Source organism: Pecten maximus, chromosome 14, assembly GCF_902652985.1.
Source record: "Pecten maximus chromosome 14, xPecMax1.1, whole genome shotgun sequence".
NCBI lineage: Eukaryota > Metazoa > Mollusca > Bivalvia > Pectinida > Pectinidae > Pecten > Pecten maximus.
Window position 1 is genome coordinate 19,310,406 of NC_047028.1, and position 17,191 is coordinate 19,327,596.

General features: G+C 42.0%; 1 protein-coding gene across 1 annotated transcript; it reads right to left on the bottom strand.

The window, feature by feature from the left end:
• Positions 1-467: 467 nt before the first annotated feature.
• LOC117341595 (galactoside 2-alpha-L-fucosyltransferase 2-like) lies at positions 468-12,762 on the bottom strand. Its single transcript, XM_033903447.1, has 3 exons — positions 11,047-12,762; positions 6,144-6,257; positions 468-1,593 (listed from the first exon to the last, which is right to left on the bottom strand). Exons 1-3 carry the CDS (start codon positions 11,284-11,286, stop codon positions 883-885), a joined length of 1,065 nt encoding a protein of 354 aa, XP_033759338.1. The 5' UTR covers positions 11,287-12,762; the 3' UTR covers positions 468-882.
• Between the last annotated feature and the right edge of the window lie 4,429 nt (positions 12,763-17,191).

The following is a 17,191-nucleotide window of genomic DNA, read 5'->3' on the forward strand; positions in this document are numbered from 1 at the left end:
CTGAAACCTCACTAATGAGAAGCAGTATAAGGTGTAACATTGTCAACTCATATTCTGTATGGCGCGGAATCCTGTCGACCCTGTACTTGTTTCCATTGTAGTAAATCCCGTCCTTAAGACAGTCATTACATCAATTTAGATCAGAATTTTGTTCGACAGGATACTGCAATAAAGAAATACATTGATACCAATATGCTGCAAGGCACATAACCTTATCAGCCATAATCCAGATGATATAAAAACTAACAGCAGCCTTTTTTTCTGGAACTCCTCCTTGCACATCGCTTTTTCGGGGTTTATTGCACCATTTTGGTTATTATGTATCACTACCACGAGACCCGTCACATTCTATCCCCTTCAGTATCTATACACTTTTGCCAGCGGAGTTTAAGAGCCTCAATGCCACTTTTATAGAACTCCTTTTCATGGCTGTTCAGAAAGTGATTCACTGCATGTATGACGTTATCATCAGACTGAAAGTGAGTGCCTGAAATAGCTGTTTTGGAAATAGATGAAAGTCTGATGGAGCGAGATCAGGTGAATAAGGCGGATGCTCAATCAATTTAAGCCACAATCGTTAATGGCCGTCATAGCAATGACAGACTTGTGAACAGGAGCATTTTCCTGATGGAATGACACACCTTTAGTGAGCTTTTCGCGGCGCTTAAGGTTAATATTATCCCGTAATTTTTCGTCGATATAAACTATCCAAATGAGACCAGTCCTTGGGTACACGGCCCAAAATAGTCAAATAATAGTAGGACTTATGCAGAACATTTTTGAGTACCTACTTCAATACCAGCCTCACAAAATATCAATCATCCCTCCGTAGCTGTGGTGTTTCTCACCGTGACGATGACTTCCTATCTGTTAGGACATTAACTATAATTTGTCCTCCCCGTCTAATCCGATCCACTGTGGAAACAGGTGAGTGTCGGTATTACCTTTAAACTGTTCACTAAGTGGAGATCCGGGTACGAACGGATACTTGTAGTAAACTGTATGTCCGTTCGTAAGGAAACTGATCCACCAACCGAACGTCCCAACGGACATGATTGTGTGGTTGGTCAAAGATAAAACCGCCATGTCCATGACCGCAGTATTCCCTTCAACAATGAATACATCAGCTGCCGTCCTGATGTTTTCTTTCGCCCAGCTCACATCGTTACTGCTAACAATAAATATAATGTTTTGATAATTCCGCCGAAAGTAAGTCATGGCAGTTTTTACATAAGCAGCATCTGCAATTTTATAACCGAAATCAACAAATATTTTCTCGTTTTTCATATCACCCCTTCTTATATGGACTCCCACTAACACTGGTCGGTCGCCCGTATTATTAAACACACCTAATTTACTAGCGAGCGCTTTGTGTAGAATTGAAGCTGCCTCGTTCAGAATATGTGGATGAAATCTGAACATTTTGCGAAGATCTTCTTCATATGACACAAAATATTTCCAGGACTGGAAATAGCCTTTATAGTGTACGTTCTTCCATGACTTCTCCACTATCTTGGAATCGTAAGCACAATCCCAATCGTCCTCAATGACTTTAAAACATTTCTCTGTCAGCTTTCCGTCCCAGTTTGGTTTCTGTTTAAATAAAAGATGATAAGTTTGTACAAATATATGAGTCAAAAATAGAACATCATAATTTGCTATAACGTGTATTCAACTATGAACTACCGATATGCGTCTGTGGTGCTATATTTCCAACGTGCATTATTGTACACCGACTCAAGCTTCATCAATATTCCTTCGTGTTTTTTCGTAGGAAAGCATTAGAGAATTCAAGGAGAATTCTATGTTTTCCTGAAGTTCAATAATGCTTTCATATGGGAAATTTCAAGTTAAGTTATAGCTTCAATTTAAAGACCTTTGATGAAACAGGGACCAGATCATTTACATTTGTATATTAAAAAGATTGTTATCAATGGGCACAGCCGGCGTAAGAGACAACACACTGTTGGTAGAAATCCCATACATCTCTAGTTTTTGTCACATAAATTGTTCTACTTTAAACAAAATTACAAATTGCAAAGTGCCGTGAAACCTACATGTATCTATCGCACTATCATCAATGTCCTTGAAAGTGCATCAAAATTGATGACGTTCTCAACTTGCGACGTGGTAACGTTGCATAAAATGATGACGTTGCGCTATTGTGAGTTGCGTCATAGCCCGTGTGAGCTGTCTTTTCCATACCCAGGTAAAAGACAGATTTTCTCTTACCCTGGACAGGGATATCCGCAATTTTACCGGGGTGAGATTTTCTTATCTCACACTAGGGAAAAGACAAGCTACACGTGCTCTTGTCACGTTCTCAACAATTTGCATTTCGTCACGTCAACCATACCAAGACGTCACGGCAACAGTACAATGACGTCACGTCGACAATTCAATTACGTCACGTCAACATTTCCTTGCATTTATGTAACGTCAATATTAGATACATAAGAGGGTAAACAGGGTAAGAGAAAAATAATCATTCACCCCCATGGAAGTGAGACGGGAATCTCAACCCTCGGGTAAGATAATTAAGCTGCCAAACACTCGGCAAGCCTCGTGTTTGGCAACGTAAGAATCTTCCCCTCGGGTTGAGATTCCCCTGTCTCACCCCCAAGGGGGTTAAAGATTCTATTTATTCTCCCATACTTCACATGGTTATCCGGCGGTTGCTAGGGAAAAGATAAATCGATATTACACAAGGTGGGTAAAGACAGCGGCACGCGCTATATGACGCTGCTCACAATAACGTAACGTCATAATTTTACGTTGAGTAACCAAGTCGTAAATGATGACGTCATAAATTTTGACGCACATTCCAAGGAGCATTCAAGACGACGCGGTGAAAAACTTTCATAAAAACTTTTGGTAGCAAGTATGTGAGAAAAATAATCAATCATGGGTCTGTTCCGCAAACAAGGATATCTCAACCCTCGTGTAAGAGTTTGGCTGGCCAGCACTCGGCAAGCCTCGTGCTGACTGCCAAACTCTTACACTCGGGTTGAGATATCCCTGTCCACGGAACAGACCCATGATAGATTCTATTATTCTCTTACCCTGGACAGGGATATCCGCAGATTTACCGGGGTGAGATTTTTGTATATCACCCTAGGGAAAAGACAAGCTACACGTGCTCTTTGAACGTGCTCTTGTTCTCGATAGGGTGACGTCACTTTGATCTGACCCGGAACGTTTGAATGTTACGTATCGGTATTATTCACAAAAGAAATTAAAATAAGTATTAATTATCAGAGTTAACTGAGTGTTTGGTGTTCTTTTTGACAAGCTAATCGGAACTATATTTTGTATGAAATCAACATCTTCAGGTGTAAAGCGTATGCTGCAGCCTTATCACAACTGCCATCCGCCGTCCAAGTGTTGTTGTTTACATACGTTTGGATTTCGTTCACACTACGACTGGAAAACAGGGTAAGAGAAAAATAATCATTCACCTCTTTTTGGGATGAGATAGGGGGATCTCAACCCTCGGAGGGAGATTGTTAAGTTCCCAAACACTCGACAAGCCTCGTGTTTGGGAATTTAACAATCTCACCCTCGGGCTGAGATCCCCCTATCTCACCCCAAAAGGGGTGAACGATTCTATTATTCTCACAACTTCACATGGTTATCCAGCGGTTGCTGGGGAAAAGATCAATCGATCTTACAAAGGGGAGATAAAGACAGCTGGCATGCGTTATATGACGCTGCTCACAATAACGTAACGTCATCATTTTACGTTGAGTAACCAAATCGTAAATGATGACGTCATACAATCTATTAGTATTATTAGATTCTATTAGTCTTTTCACTAATAAAAACTTGGATTCATCTGCGAAGTATGTGGATATTTGTCCCACATTTTACTTGAAGATTTCTCAGTCACCTTATAGGGTGTTGAATAATAGAATCTTTCCCTACCTTGAGGGTGTGACAGAGAAATCTCAACCTGAGGGGGAGATTCTTGAATGTCCAACCCGAGGCTTGCCGAGGGTTTGGACATTCAAGAATCTCCACCGAAGGTTGAGATTTCTTTGTTACACCCTCAAGGTAGGGAATGATTACACTCAAAACGGGAGACAAATCAGTGAACGGTGGGAGAACACATAATGCAACATTGATGTGTTCCGTGGACAGGGATTTCTCCCACCTTTCACTGATTTGTCTCCCGTTTTGATTGTACAAGATTTCTCTGTCTTTTTTAGCGTGTGCAATCTGTCATACCCTAGGGTGTGACAGATTGCACGCGCTCACTTTCTTCACCGGAAGTACTACCGGAACTACTTTTTTGTTTACATTACGTCGTCTGCTACGTCAACAAACAAATTGTGTACACAATAATACAAAAATCCCCAGTCTCTAAACAACTACAGACAACTGACCAGTTTCCAAAAACAAAAAATGTTTGCCATTCTTTCAAATACAAATGAATCCCCCAGCTGTAGGCCTACAACTGAAACTGAGAGCACAAGTGCACCTACCTGCACCGATCGCGACAAAATTGTTCAACTGTCACAAGTAAAAAGATCGCAGCATTTCCTTGTGCCCAACTCCGTCCGATGTCACAAGATCGGTGTTTTATGGATCCACAATCAGTGGAGGAACATTTAACATCCATTTCCACAGCCATAATGACAACACAAAGTCGGTTTCAAAGCGACCTCATGTGATTTACTCCGAGTCGGACAGTGATGAGTGAGTGACGTCACCCCACGTGAAATGGATGAATGGAAGTGTGTGCATATTTCCCGCGGTTTTTTTGACATGTGTACTTGTTTACAAACAGACGGAGATCGCCGATGGGAAAACACAAAGAAAAGAGGTGGGAGAAAAATAATCATTCCCTACCTTGAGGGTGTAACAAAGAAATCTCAACCTTCGGTGGAGATTCTTGAATGTCCAAACCCTCGGCAAGCCTCGGGTTGGACATTCAAGAATCTCCCCCTCAGGTTGAGATTTCTCTGTCACACCCTCAAGGCAGGGAAAGATTCTATTAATCTCAACCCGAGTGTAAGAGTTTGGCAAATCAGCACAAGGCTTTCTGAGTACTGGCCAGCCAAACTCTTATACGAGGGTTGAGATATCCTTGTTCGTGGAACAGACACGTGTTTGATTATTTTCCCCATACTTGCAAGTTTTTATGAGAGTTTTTCATCGCGCCGTCTACTATGTTCCTTGGAATGTGCGTCAAAACTTATTACGTAATAATTTACGACATGGTTACTCCACGTAAGTTAATGACGTTACGTTATTATGAGCAGCGTCATATAGCGACTGCCAGCTGTCTTAAATCCCCTGTGCGAGACCGATGGATATTTCCCCTAGCAACCGTGGGATTACCCTGCGAATTATGTGAGAAATCCCTCCGTGTGTTTATTTGGTTCGTACCAGTTAACAATACGGTACCATATAATGGAACGCAGTTGAATCTCAAGTGAGTTTCCAAGATGGCGGCAGTTTCTTCAAAGTATACGCTTAAAAAAAAAAAAAAAAAAGCAATCACCTTTTTTTACAATGTATTTTTTATAATTTCATCGCAAAGGAAGATACCTCGTCTCGTTTTTAAAAAACGTACATTAGCATGATGAATGAAGCACCACAGTTCCGCCATCTTGGATCCAAGCGGTACATTATGTACGTGTCAGGAAACGAACTATATGTTCATGAACCGGTTCTACTGGCACGCCGTGTTCCATTATGAGTAATTTACATCAGATTCGTACCGGTACAATCGGAATGGACCCGATAAGGGAACGAACGGGTAGTCAACCCCTAGGGAATGACAGATCGCACGTCCTTGCACTAATACATTGACGTCACGACGATAATACAATGACGTCACGGCAACAATTCAAGGACATCATGTCGACAATATTCAATCATGCCACGTTCAAAATTGTTAGCCATTGCAATAACTGCCTCATGTGTAAATAAGAAAGTAAGATGGGAGAAAAATACTCATTCTCTATCTTGAGGATGTGAAAGAGGAATCTCGGTAGAACTTCGGGTTAAACAGGAATACATCCCTCGGATTGGAAATATCTTTATCACACATTCAAGGTAAGGGGAGATTATAATGTGCTCAGGCCTAATGCTATTACCAACCCTCAACACAACAGACTTTATTGTAAATTGCATACCTCAAAAGGACTAAAATCGATTTCAAAAGCTTCCTTCAGTTTCTCGAGTTCCTTGGTTCTAGGAAGAACTATCTGATACTCATGGGTCTTGGCTACGACGTAGAGAAAGGCAAACTGCAACAGAAACATATAATTTACACTGCTGTATCAACGATGGAACAGTAACTTGTGATTTAAACATTATCCTAAATGTAAGGCTACAAACGCTTTACATGAAGGGTAAAACATATCGGTGGATGTGGTTAACAATTTGTAACGGTTATATGTAGGAATATTTAAAGGTTTTAATGACATTTTGAGAAATGTTGCTTCTGTAGACGTAGTTTGAATGTAAAGGTGCCCTTCTGATCTTCTACACTAGCCGCTTGTGCCGAGCTTTACATCCACTGGTGAGTTACCAACCTGGGCGGCTTAATGTTAAGCGTGATAGGTTCAATACCCTCACTGTGAATATCTCCTTTTTTCGATAGTATCAAAGGGTAACAACTCTCTGCTTCCCAAACATCCCTTTACAGCTTGTACATGTTGAGTTCGTTCGTAAGAAGGTCCCCGCCTCCGTTTCGCGTAACAAGGTCCCCACCCCCATCCCCATAACAAGGTCCCCACCCCTATCCCCGTAACAAGGTCCCCACCCCTATCCCCGTAACAAGGTCCCCATCCCCATCCCCGTAACAAGGTCCCCATCCCCATCCCCGTAACAAGGTCCCCAACCCCCATCTCCGTAACAAGGTCCCCACCCCCTTCCCATAACAAGGTCCCCACCCCCATCCCCGTAACAAGGTCCCCATCCCCGTAACAAGGTCCCCATCCCCATCCCCGTAACAAGGTCCCCAACCTCCATCTCCGTAACAAGGTCTCCACCCCCTTCCCATAACAAGGTCCCCACCCCCTTCCCGTAACAAGGTCCCCACCCCTATCCCCGTAACAAGGTCCCCACCCCATTCCCGTAACAAGGTCCCCACCCCATCCCCGTAACAAGGTCCCCACCCCCATCCCCGTAACAAGGTCCCCACCCGTATCCCCGTAACAAGGTCCCCACCCTCATCCCCGTAACAAGGTCCCCACCCCTATCCCCGTAACAAGGTCCCCAACCCCATCCCCGTAACAAGGTCCCCACCCCTATCCCCGTAACAAGGTCCCCACCCCCATCCCCGTAACAAGGTCCCCAGCCCTATCCCCGTAACAAGGTCCCCACCCCTATCCCGTAACAAGGTCCCCACCCCCATCCCCGTAACAAGGTCCCCACCCTCATCCCCGTAACAAGGTCCCCACCCCCATCCCCGTAACAAGGTCCCAACCCCTATCCCCGTAACAAGGTCCCCACCCCTATTCCCGTAACAAGGTCCCCACCCCATCCCCGTAACAAGGTCCCCAACCCCATCCCCGTAACAAGGTCCCCACCCCCATCCCCGTAACAAGGTCCCCACCCCCATCCCCGTAACAAGGTCCCCATCCCTATCCCCGTAACAAGGTCCCCAACCCCCATCTCCGTAACAAGGTCCCCACCCCCTTCCCATAACAAGGTCCCCACCCCCTTCCCGTAACAAGGTCCCCAACCCCATCCCCGTAACAAGGTCCCCACCCCATTCCTGTAACAAGGTCCCCACCCCTATCCCCGTAACAAGGTCCCCACCCCCATCCCCGTAACAAGGTCCCCACCCCCATCCCCGTAACAAGGTCCCCACCCCTATCCCCGTAACAAGGTCCCCACCCCCATCCCCGTAACAAGGTCCCAACCCCTATCCCCGTAACAAGGTCCCCACCCCTATTCCCGTAACAAGGTCCCCACCCCATCCCCGTAACAAGGTCCCCAACCCCATCCCCGTAACAAGGTCCCCACCCCCATCCCCGTAACAAGGTCCCCACCCCCATCCCCGTAACAAGGTCCCCATCCCTATCCCCGTAACAAGGTCCCCAACCCCCATCTCCGTAACAAGGTCCCCACCCCCATCCCCATAACAAGGTCCCCACCCCCTTCCCGTAACAAGGTCCCCAACCCCATCCCCGTAACAAGGTCCCCACCCCATTCCTGTAACAAGGTCCCCACCCCTATCCCCGTAACAAGGTCCCCACCCCCATCCCCGTAACAAGGTCCCCACCCCCATCCCCATAACAAGGTCCCCACCCCATCCCCGTAACAAGGTCCCCACCCCCATCCCCATAACAAGGTCCCCACCCCCTTCCCGTAACAAGGTCCCCAACCCCATCCCCGTAACAAGGTCCCCACCCCCATCCCCATAACAAGGTCCCCACCCCCATCCCCATAACAAGGTCCCCACCCCCTTCCCGTAACAAGGTCCCCAACCCCATCCCCGTAACAAGGTCCCCACCCCATTCCTGTAACAAGGTCCCCACCCCTATCCCCGTAACAAGGTCCCCACCCCCATCCCCGTAACAAGGTCCCCAACCCCATCCCCGTAACAAGGTCCCCACCCTCATCCCCGTAACAAGGTCCCCACCCCTATCCCCGTAACAAGGTCCCCACCCCATCCCCGTAACAAGGTCCCCACCCCCATCCCCGTAACAAGGTCCCCACCCCTATCCCCGTAACAAGGTCCCCACCCCATCCCCGTAACAAGGTCCCCACCCTCATCCCCGTAACAAGGTCCCCACCCCATCCCCGTAACAAGGTCCCCACCCCCATCCCCGTAACAAGGTCCCCACCCCCATCCCCGTAACAAGGTCCCCATTCCTATCCCCGTAACAAGGTCCCCACCCCCATCCCCGTAACACGGTCCCCACCCCATCCCCGTAACAAGGTCCCCACCCCATCCCCGTAACAAGGTCCCCACCCCCTTCCCATAACAAGGTCCCCACCCCCATCCCCGTAACAAGGTCCCCACCCCATTCCCATAACAAGGTCCCCACCCCATTCCCATAACAAGGTCCCCACCCCTATACCTGTAACAAGGTCCCCACCCCATTCCCATAACAAGGTCCCCACCACCATCTTCGTAACAAGGTCCCCACCCCCATCCCCGTAACAAGGTCCCCACCCCCATCCCCGTAACAAGGTCCCCCACCCCCTTCCCATAACAAGGTCCCCACCCCTATCCCCGTAACAAGGTCCCCACCCCCATCCCCGTAACAAGGTCCCCACCCCCATCCCCGTAACAAGGTCCCCACCCCCATCCCCTTGACAAGGTCCCCAACCCCATCCCCGTAACAAGGTCCCCACCCCTATCCCCGTAACAAGGTCCCCACCCCTATCCCCGTAACAAGGTCCCCAACCCCACCCCGTAACAAGGTCCCCACCCCCATCCCCGTAACAAGGTCCCCACCCCTATCCCCGTAACAAGGTCCCCAACCCCATCCCCGTAACAAGGTCCCCACCCCTATCCCCGTAACAAGGTCCCCACCCCTATCCCCGTAACAAGGTCCCCAGCCCTATCCCCATAACAAGGTACCCACCCCCATCCCCGTAACAAGGTCCCCACCCCCTTCCCATAGCATTACATAACTTCCCCGACCCTCTTCTGATAACAACGTCCCCACCCCCTTCCCATAATAAGGTTTAAACCCCCTTCCCATAGTAAGTTCCCCACCCCCTTCTCATAAGGTTCCCGTCCCCTTCACATAATAAGGTCCCCACGTACCCATCCGCACTCCCTATCTTAAGGTCCCGCCCAAGTCTATAATATAACATTGTCTTTCTACTCTCCTACCTAGTAACAAGACACAAACTCCCTTTCCCCTTAACACGGACATTTAACTTATAGGTACGGACACGGACATCGATCATCACTATCACTTTCTTGTCGACAGTTGTTTGTTCACTCCGCAGGTATTTGTCAATTAATAACTTCAAAGGGTTGGCTAGTAGTATATATTATCAGTAGTAATACATAATTTTATGGATTCGTGACCCTATCAAAGACCACAATGTACCCTCTCAATTCCGCTAGGCCCCCATACACATTTGACTGTCCGTCTAGGACGACAGGTCACGCTTGGTTCCATCTGTGTATGTCGTATTCAATAAGTCGATGAATACATTGAGCGAGCATAATAAAACACTACACTGGCCATTCATCGTAGACTTTTAATTCCCGGTGTATGTGTGTGTATGTGTCTATCAATGCCACCCTGGCCCAAGATAATGTACACTTGGTATATGTAAACACTTACCCCACGCATACGATCCCGTCCCCAAATATTTAACTTTGATACCGATTTTTGTGAATAATGGATAATATAACTATCTCGAAAATCCGCCTTAAATAAATCTGTAAACTTCATTCATTTGACAACAATTGCGAAACAAGTTATATCAACTTATATTTATCACGCTTGTTGGCCCGGATGGTAGCGCGCGAGAGAAGGAAACCGTAGAACTCGGGGGAAACCCACGTGGTCGGGCAGGTGACTCTATACCTTTTCACGTCCTATTGGGAAATGAAACCCTGGCGCCTAGGTGAAAGGCTACTGTACATGTGTTACCACTGTGCCACCCGAAATTAAAATGAAATGGGCTTATAATTATCATGCTTGATACTAACTCCAAGCGATTTACGTGAAGGTGTACGATTGTAACTTTTGGACTGAGTTTCGCAGACCTTGAACACTTGTGTAGTTTTCATTTTATAACCAGCTTTACCACTGTAGTAAAACATTGGGCACCAATGCAATTCTATTCCAACTAAATATGTTCAGATATATGCAATATAAATATGTCTAGAAGCAATGCTTTTAGATATGAATTAAATATGGACATATAATTATATATATTATTAGAACAGTCTGTCTTATATGTACATGTGCCTCACAACTTCAGTTGATCAAACCTTTTTAGCCCCCCCCCCCCCCCCCCCCCCCCCCCGTGCCTCACAACTTCAGTTGATCAAACCTTTTTAGCGCCACACACACCCCCCCCCCCCCCCCCCCTACCTTTTACTCTACATACCTGGAACATTAGGTTGCCCAATCCTCCCGACAACTCGACACTAGCCATCAGACGGCCGGGCTCCTGTTGTATTCCATCACATGACGTCAACAGATCATTCAAGCTTCGGATGTGCAGATCCCACATCATCTTCCAAGAGAAAACGAGGAAACCGGCAACACATATTGTGGCTGCAACACTGGCCCAATTTTGGCTTGATCTCGTATGTCTCCAGAAAGGAAACCAGTGAAGTTTTGGCATGGTTAAGACCAAATCTGTACTTCAGTCAGAACGATATTACTTGAGAATCGCAACTGGACCTGTCTCGACATGGTATCTAAACACAAATCAAACATGGCCGTTGCTATGACAGGAACACGTAATTATAACCTTCATATTTCTGTTTGCGAAATATAAAGACACCACTTAAAAAAACAAACAAAAAAACTGTAACTGTCCATTTAACCATCGACTAAATACAATCTCGTAAGATAGACATTCGAGCGAGTGTACATATGTGTAGGTGTAACAATAGAAGCACCGCTTATCTTTATCCGAAGGAATCCTTCTGGTAGTTCATACATTTAAATAACCTATTGAACACATACACAGACGAACAAATCATTGGATGTTTTAACACATATTAAGTTCAATTTGTCCGGGCCATTTCCGCGATATGAGGCCACCGTCCAATGTTACATGAGCTAGTCAGTCTATTGTGTTTTACCTGTATTGATAACAGTTGAGCCTGAAGGAATCACAGGTAAATATGTATTATTTTCAGGGTCGCTGGTTTATAATGAAGAGTATACACGTATGACCACGTAATACAACACTGACCTATAATCAGTCTTTACAACAAACTTCTGAACATCAAGCAGAGATCAGTATGTATTAATTTTAAACAGGTTTTTCCCGATCTGGAGACAGTTCCGATGGTGTTTCCTGCCTGGACGGACGCTCAGTCGGAAGGCGAAGACGCGTGATACACGTATACAGGGTGGTTATAGAACATAGACGGCAGATGTTGCACGAGTGTGGGTATGAATACTTACCAGTAGAAGAGGATTAATATATGTATGTTGTTTTAAACAGATGTTGCAGCAACTATTATCTTTAAAACAAACACGGATGTAGCCAATGGTCCTTTCACATGTTTACAGAACACGACACATCGTGGACCCAGAGGGGTTTAACGTGATAACGTTTTATGTTAATTAAAGCTTTAAGAAAACAATAGTGACATTGAGAATGTTTCGGTCAAATTTTTGAGATCCACTTATAATTAGATTCAAAATAATGCACTCATTCAGGAAAGGTAAGAAAATACTGAATGAAAAGTGACCATTTGTGGTCTTTAAAAACGATCGTCATAATGTTATAATTATAATGTTTTCGTCATTGTATTTTATGTACACGTGTCATTGATGTGACGAGTTGGTGTTGAAGTTCGCTACTCAACTAGAATACACTGTAAATGTTGTGCCGAGTTGGTGTCTTGGTCGTAACATTCAATGTACCAGCAAATCCAAATCCACTTGATTCCATATCAATCGAAATGTTCATAGATAATATAAGCTTAGCTGTTGGTGTCTTCTTGATACACGTCCTCTTATGAGACTGACTGATGGTGTCTCATTGACACATATCTTCTTATGAACCTGGCTGATGGTTTCTCATTGAACCCGATGCTTTTACGAGACTGACTAGGTGTCTCATTGACACCCGTCCTCTTATGAGCCTGGCTGATGGTGTCTCATTGACACACGTCCTCTTATGAACCTTGATGATGATGTCTCCTAGGCACACGTTCTCTAATGAGAATGACTGTTGGTGTCTCCATGACACACGTCCTCCTATGAGCCTGAATGTTGAAACGACGTTTAACCACATACGAATAATTCCAGCTATATTTACTGTATATTTTGAGTGTATCCAGGTGTGTTTCAATGCTACAGTATAGAGGTTATAAAGCGCTTTCCTGGTTAATCGATACAAAATTTCCTGTAGATTAGACATGACAAAACAAAATTGATCATAAATTGCTGCACAGGTTATTCTTCTGTGCGAGTCTTAGTCCGAAAACATACTGTATAAAATTGCCGTTCAATATATGATAATAATAATATTGCTGTTTATTACGTGCTTCGCTATTTTCACCATTTTCAGATTTGTTTTACAGACATTAGTAATACCACTAAGAAAATAATGGTAAAATCAAGTCTTTTAAATGTAAACTTTACGAGTATTTACTTTAAAACAATTGCGACACCTGTCTTATCGACTGATATTGATCACACCTGTTGGGCCGGATGAAGCACGCGAGGGGTCCTACTATGGGAGGAAAACGAAGTACCGGGGGTACACTATCGCGGTCTAAACCTAATTTAGTCTTTTAGGCATTGAATGTCATAACGTGTAAACTGGAAGTTGCTTACCAAAGCTATAGACAACTCTTTAGGATATTGTTTTAAAAACTCTAAACAGGAAAAAAGGATGACATTACTGGTGAAATCATTAACTTCTATACCTAACACTTCATAATCATACAGATAATTGAGATAGTTTCCCTTAACAGTATCTACCAGGTATCCATAGTAACGATTGATTGTCTGATGTATATACATGTAGTTCATGGCTAATTTCTAATTATGTGGATTTCCAGCAATCGGTCTCTTCACATTTTATAACCAGTTTCAACGTGAAAATAACATAGAAGGCTACATAATCAATAGACTTTCTTGCCAGGAAGGGTAAATCGGTATTCTGACGAAGATAAAATCCAAAATGTAATTTTGTCTTATAAAAAGGGGCAAGCTATCTTAGGAAATTAAGCTTAAAAATAACAGCGGATATAGATTTAAAGTAACTGACGAAGACTTTACAAAGACCATTCAATTAAAGCGTATATGTAGTTAATACTCAGTGAAAAGATTAGATTAAAAACCAATATATTACATAATATCCAAAGCAGAATTAGATCGCCACGATTGGTTAAAAATGTTCATTTTAAGTCGGTAAAAAAAAGTGTGTCATTCAGTCAGTAATGAAGACTACGATGGCCCACACACGCCTAGCCCGTTTCGGACAGGCCGGTCTGTGCTGTCGTGTTTGATATACCTAGATATATGCTTTATAATGAAGTACATGTATACTTGCTGGTATTCTGTGAAATATGTGAACTCGACGTTTGTTATGAATATATGATACTTACACATATATAAACATGTGCTGTAGTGCTCGCACATTTGCTGGACTTTTGTGCGAACATGTCAGAGGCACATCGCTTGATATCTAGACTCGTCCAATTAGCGTTATTGACAAAGGCGAGGATAATGACACCATATTATACAGAGAAAGTAAACTATTGGTTTATTTATGATATAAATAGTGCTCATTTGTAATGTATGTATGAATATTTATATGGTGGTTATTATATTGTATTTTGGAGATAATAGTCTTATTACTTATCCATTGTACAAGTATCATATCACCAGTAAAAAGTACATTGTACATATATGTGTGTAATATAAATGCATTATTTTTTAACTTTTTAAAGTTTAGAAAATGTTTGAAATATATATTCGCATATATATGATTTTGTCAATGAAATAATATGTAATTTCACATCTCACAGTATAACATTAAATTGACATTTTTGTAGTTCTATCACCTATCTACCCGTATTTACCTGTATTTACCTGGATTTTGCAATAAATGAATGAGAGAGACAATGACCTTCTGTGTTTACTTAATAATTAGACCCCTGTGTAAACAAATCCTGTTTCTCCCAAAAAAAAATTACCTAGATTTTCAGTTTTGGGAGAAACAGGATTAAACCGTTTAATTCTAGTCTAACCAGAATGACATGTCGTGTTGAATTTGATTTACATATTGATTACAGACGTGTCGATAATCATATAGGGAAATGTTGTTAAGTTGCCCTCTACAAAGAGTAAAAACAACTCGTATAAGTAAAACTTTGAACTATAATACCGATAAGCCGTGGTTTGACGAAGATTTAAAATCACTCTATTCATTGTATAAAAATGCTTTACATACTTTTAACAAAAACAAGGCCATGTCCAATCATACTTTGTTGATTAATCATAAAAGGAGATATAAGTTACAAAAGGCCTTGAAAAAGGCAGTATTCTAGGTTGGAAGGTGACATGCTGGAGTAATTGTGTTTAAATAATCAAAAGCAATTTTATAGAAAATTTGGCATGTCCAGGTAAAACAAACAAACAAACAAACAAATGTAGATTACCCTTCAAGATTACTGAAAATTTGTTTAGCGAAGAACGACAACTCTGTTATGGCTGATAGTGAACAGAACTTGATTGCTAATTTCTTACAAGAAGATGATGCAACATTATACCAGGAGCTAGATGAAGCAATTACTATTAAAGAGATTAATAATGCTTTAAGAATTGAAACAAGGAAAATCACATGGTATAGATGGTGTTTTGAATGAATGTTTTTTTGTTTTTTTTTGTGTTTTTTTTTTTTTTACATGGCAGAGATATTTGGCTACCTGCATTATGTAACTTGTTTAATAACATTTTAAACCCTGACAATTTTCATCAGATTGGCCTGTTGCTGTTTTAACTCCTATATGTAAGAAGGGTGATATATCAGATCCTAATGATTTTAGGGGAATAAATATTTTTAGATGTTTAGGAAAATTGGTCACTTCAGTGTTAAATAACAGACTATTACAATGATCAAAATCAATGCTATTACTTCTGATGCCCAGTTCGGGTTCAGACCAGACTTAAAATAGTTGATGCATTTTTTTTGTTTACATTCCGTTATAACAAAGTCTTTTAGTAGAAATCAACGACTTTTCTGTTGTTTTGTTGATTTCAGAAAAGCGTTCGATAGAATTGATAGGCTCAAACTCTGGTATAAATTTTCGAAAACAGGAATAAGAGGAAAAAATCTCTTTAAAGTAATTAAATCTATATGTGTACATGTGAATATTGTGTTAAACTGAATGATAAGTTGTCTGGCTTTTTCGATGATAATATCGGTTTATTACAGAATGAAATATTATCCCCGATACATTTAGGAGTAATGTTAAGTTACACGAATAAATTTACTACAATTTTGTAATATTAAAAAAAAAACAAAAAAAAAACCCAAACAAACTTTCAGTTCAAGCACGGAAAGCCATGTTTGAATTATTTTCAAACTGTTCAAATTTAAGTTTAAATATTAAAACAATGCTACATCTTTTTGATACATATATGGGTAGTATATTTTGTGTTATGCTAGTGAAGGTTGGGGTGTTTGTAAAGCCCCTGGTGTAGAAAATGATCATCTATTTTTTTGTAAGAAACTATTAAAAGTAAAGAAATCAACAAATAACAACATGATTTATTTAAAATCAGGTCGCTTTCTCTTGGATGTATTAAGGAAATTTAAAAGAATATAATACTGGTTTAAAGTGGTTTATAGCGAGAACTGTGTTTTCTCTAGCTGTTATGATATTTTTGGTAAATTGGAGTGGAAATAGAAATGTATTCAACTGGGCAAATAGTATCAGAGATGATTTGAATATTCTAGGATTTTAGAGTTGTATAGTTGAACCTATTCAATGAATGCTAAACAATTAACTCTGCTAGAGATTAAACAGAGATTTTGATCAAGTCGAACACACTCTACAAGCTGCTTTAGATACATCATCTAAATGTTTATTTCATAAAAAATATCTTGTAGTCAATAAGCTTCCTCTACAATTCTATCTATCAAAATATAAAATATGTCTTACTAAATTACGTATTTCGGCTCATTCACTGGAAATTTAGACAGGAAGATACAGAAACATTCCGAGAGAAGCGAGGATTTGTAAACAATGTAACTCCCTTGATGTGGAAGATGAATTTCAATTCTTACTAATTTGTAACAAAAATATAAACAAAATATTACTGAAAAAATGCTTCAGTTTTCAAGGCTATACCACAAAGTATTAATGAACTATGTGCATTAGGTAAATATATTTTCGAATCGAATAAGTTAAGAACTGCTTGAATATATTTTGATCTGATATAATTGTATATTGTATGTCAGAAGGGATTCATTCTCTATACGTTATTCATTGTATCTCTACTGTATTTTTGCTCTGTTATACTGATTTGCCAATGACCTAAAGTTTTGAATA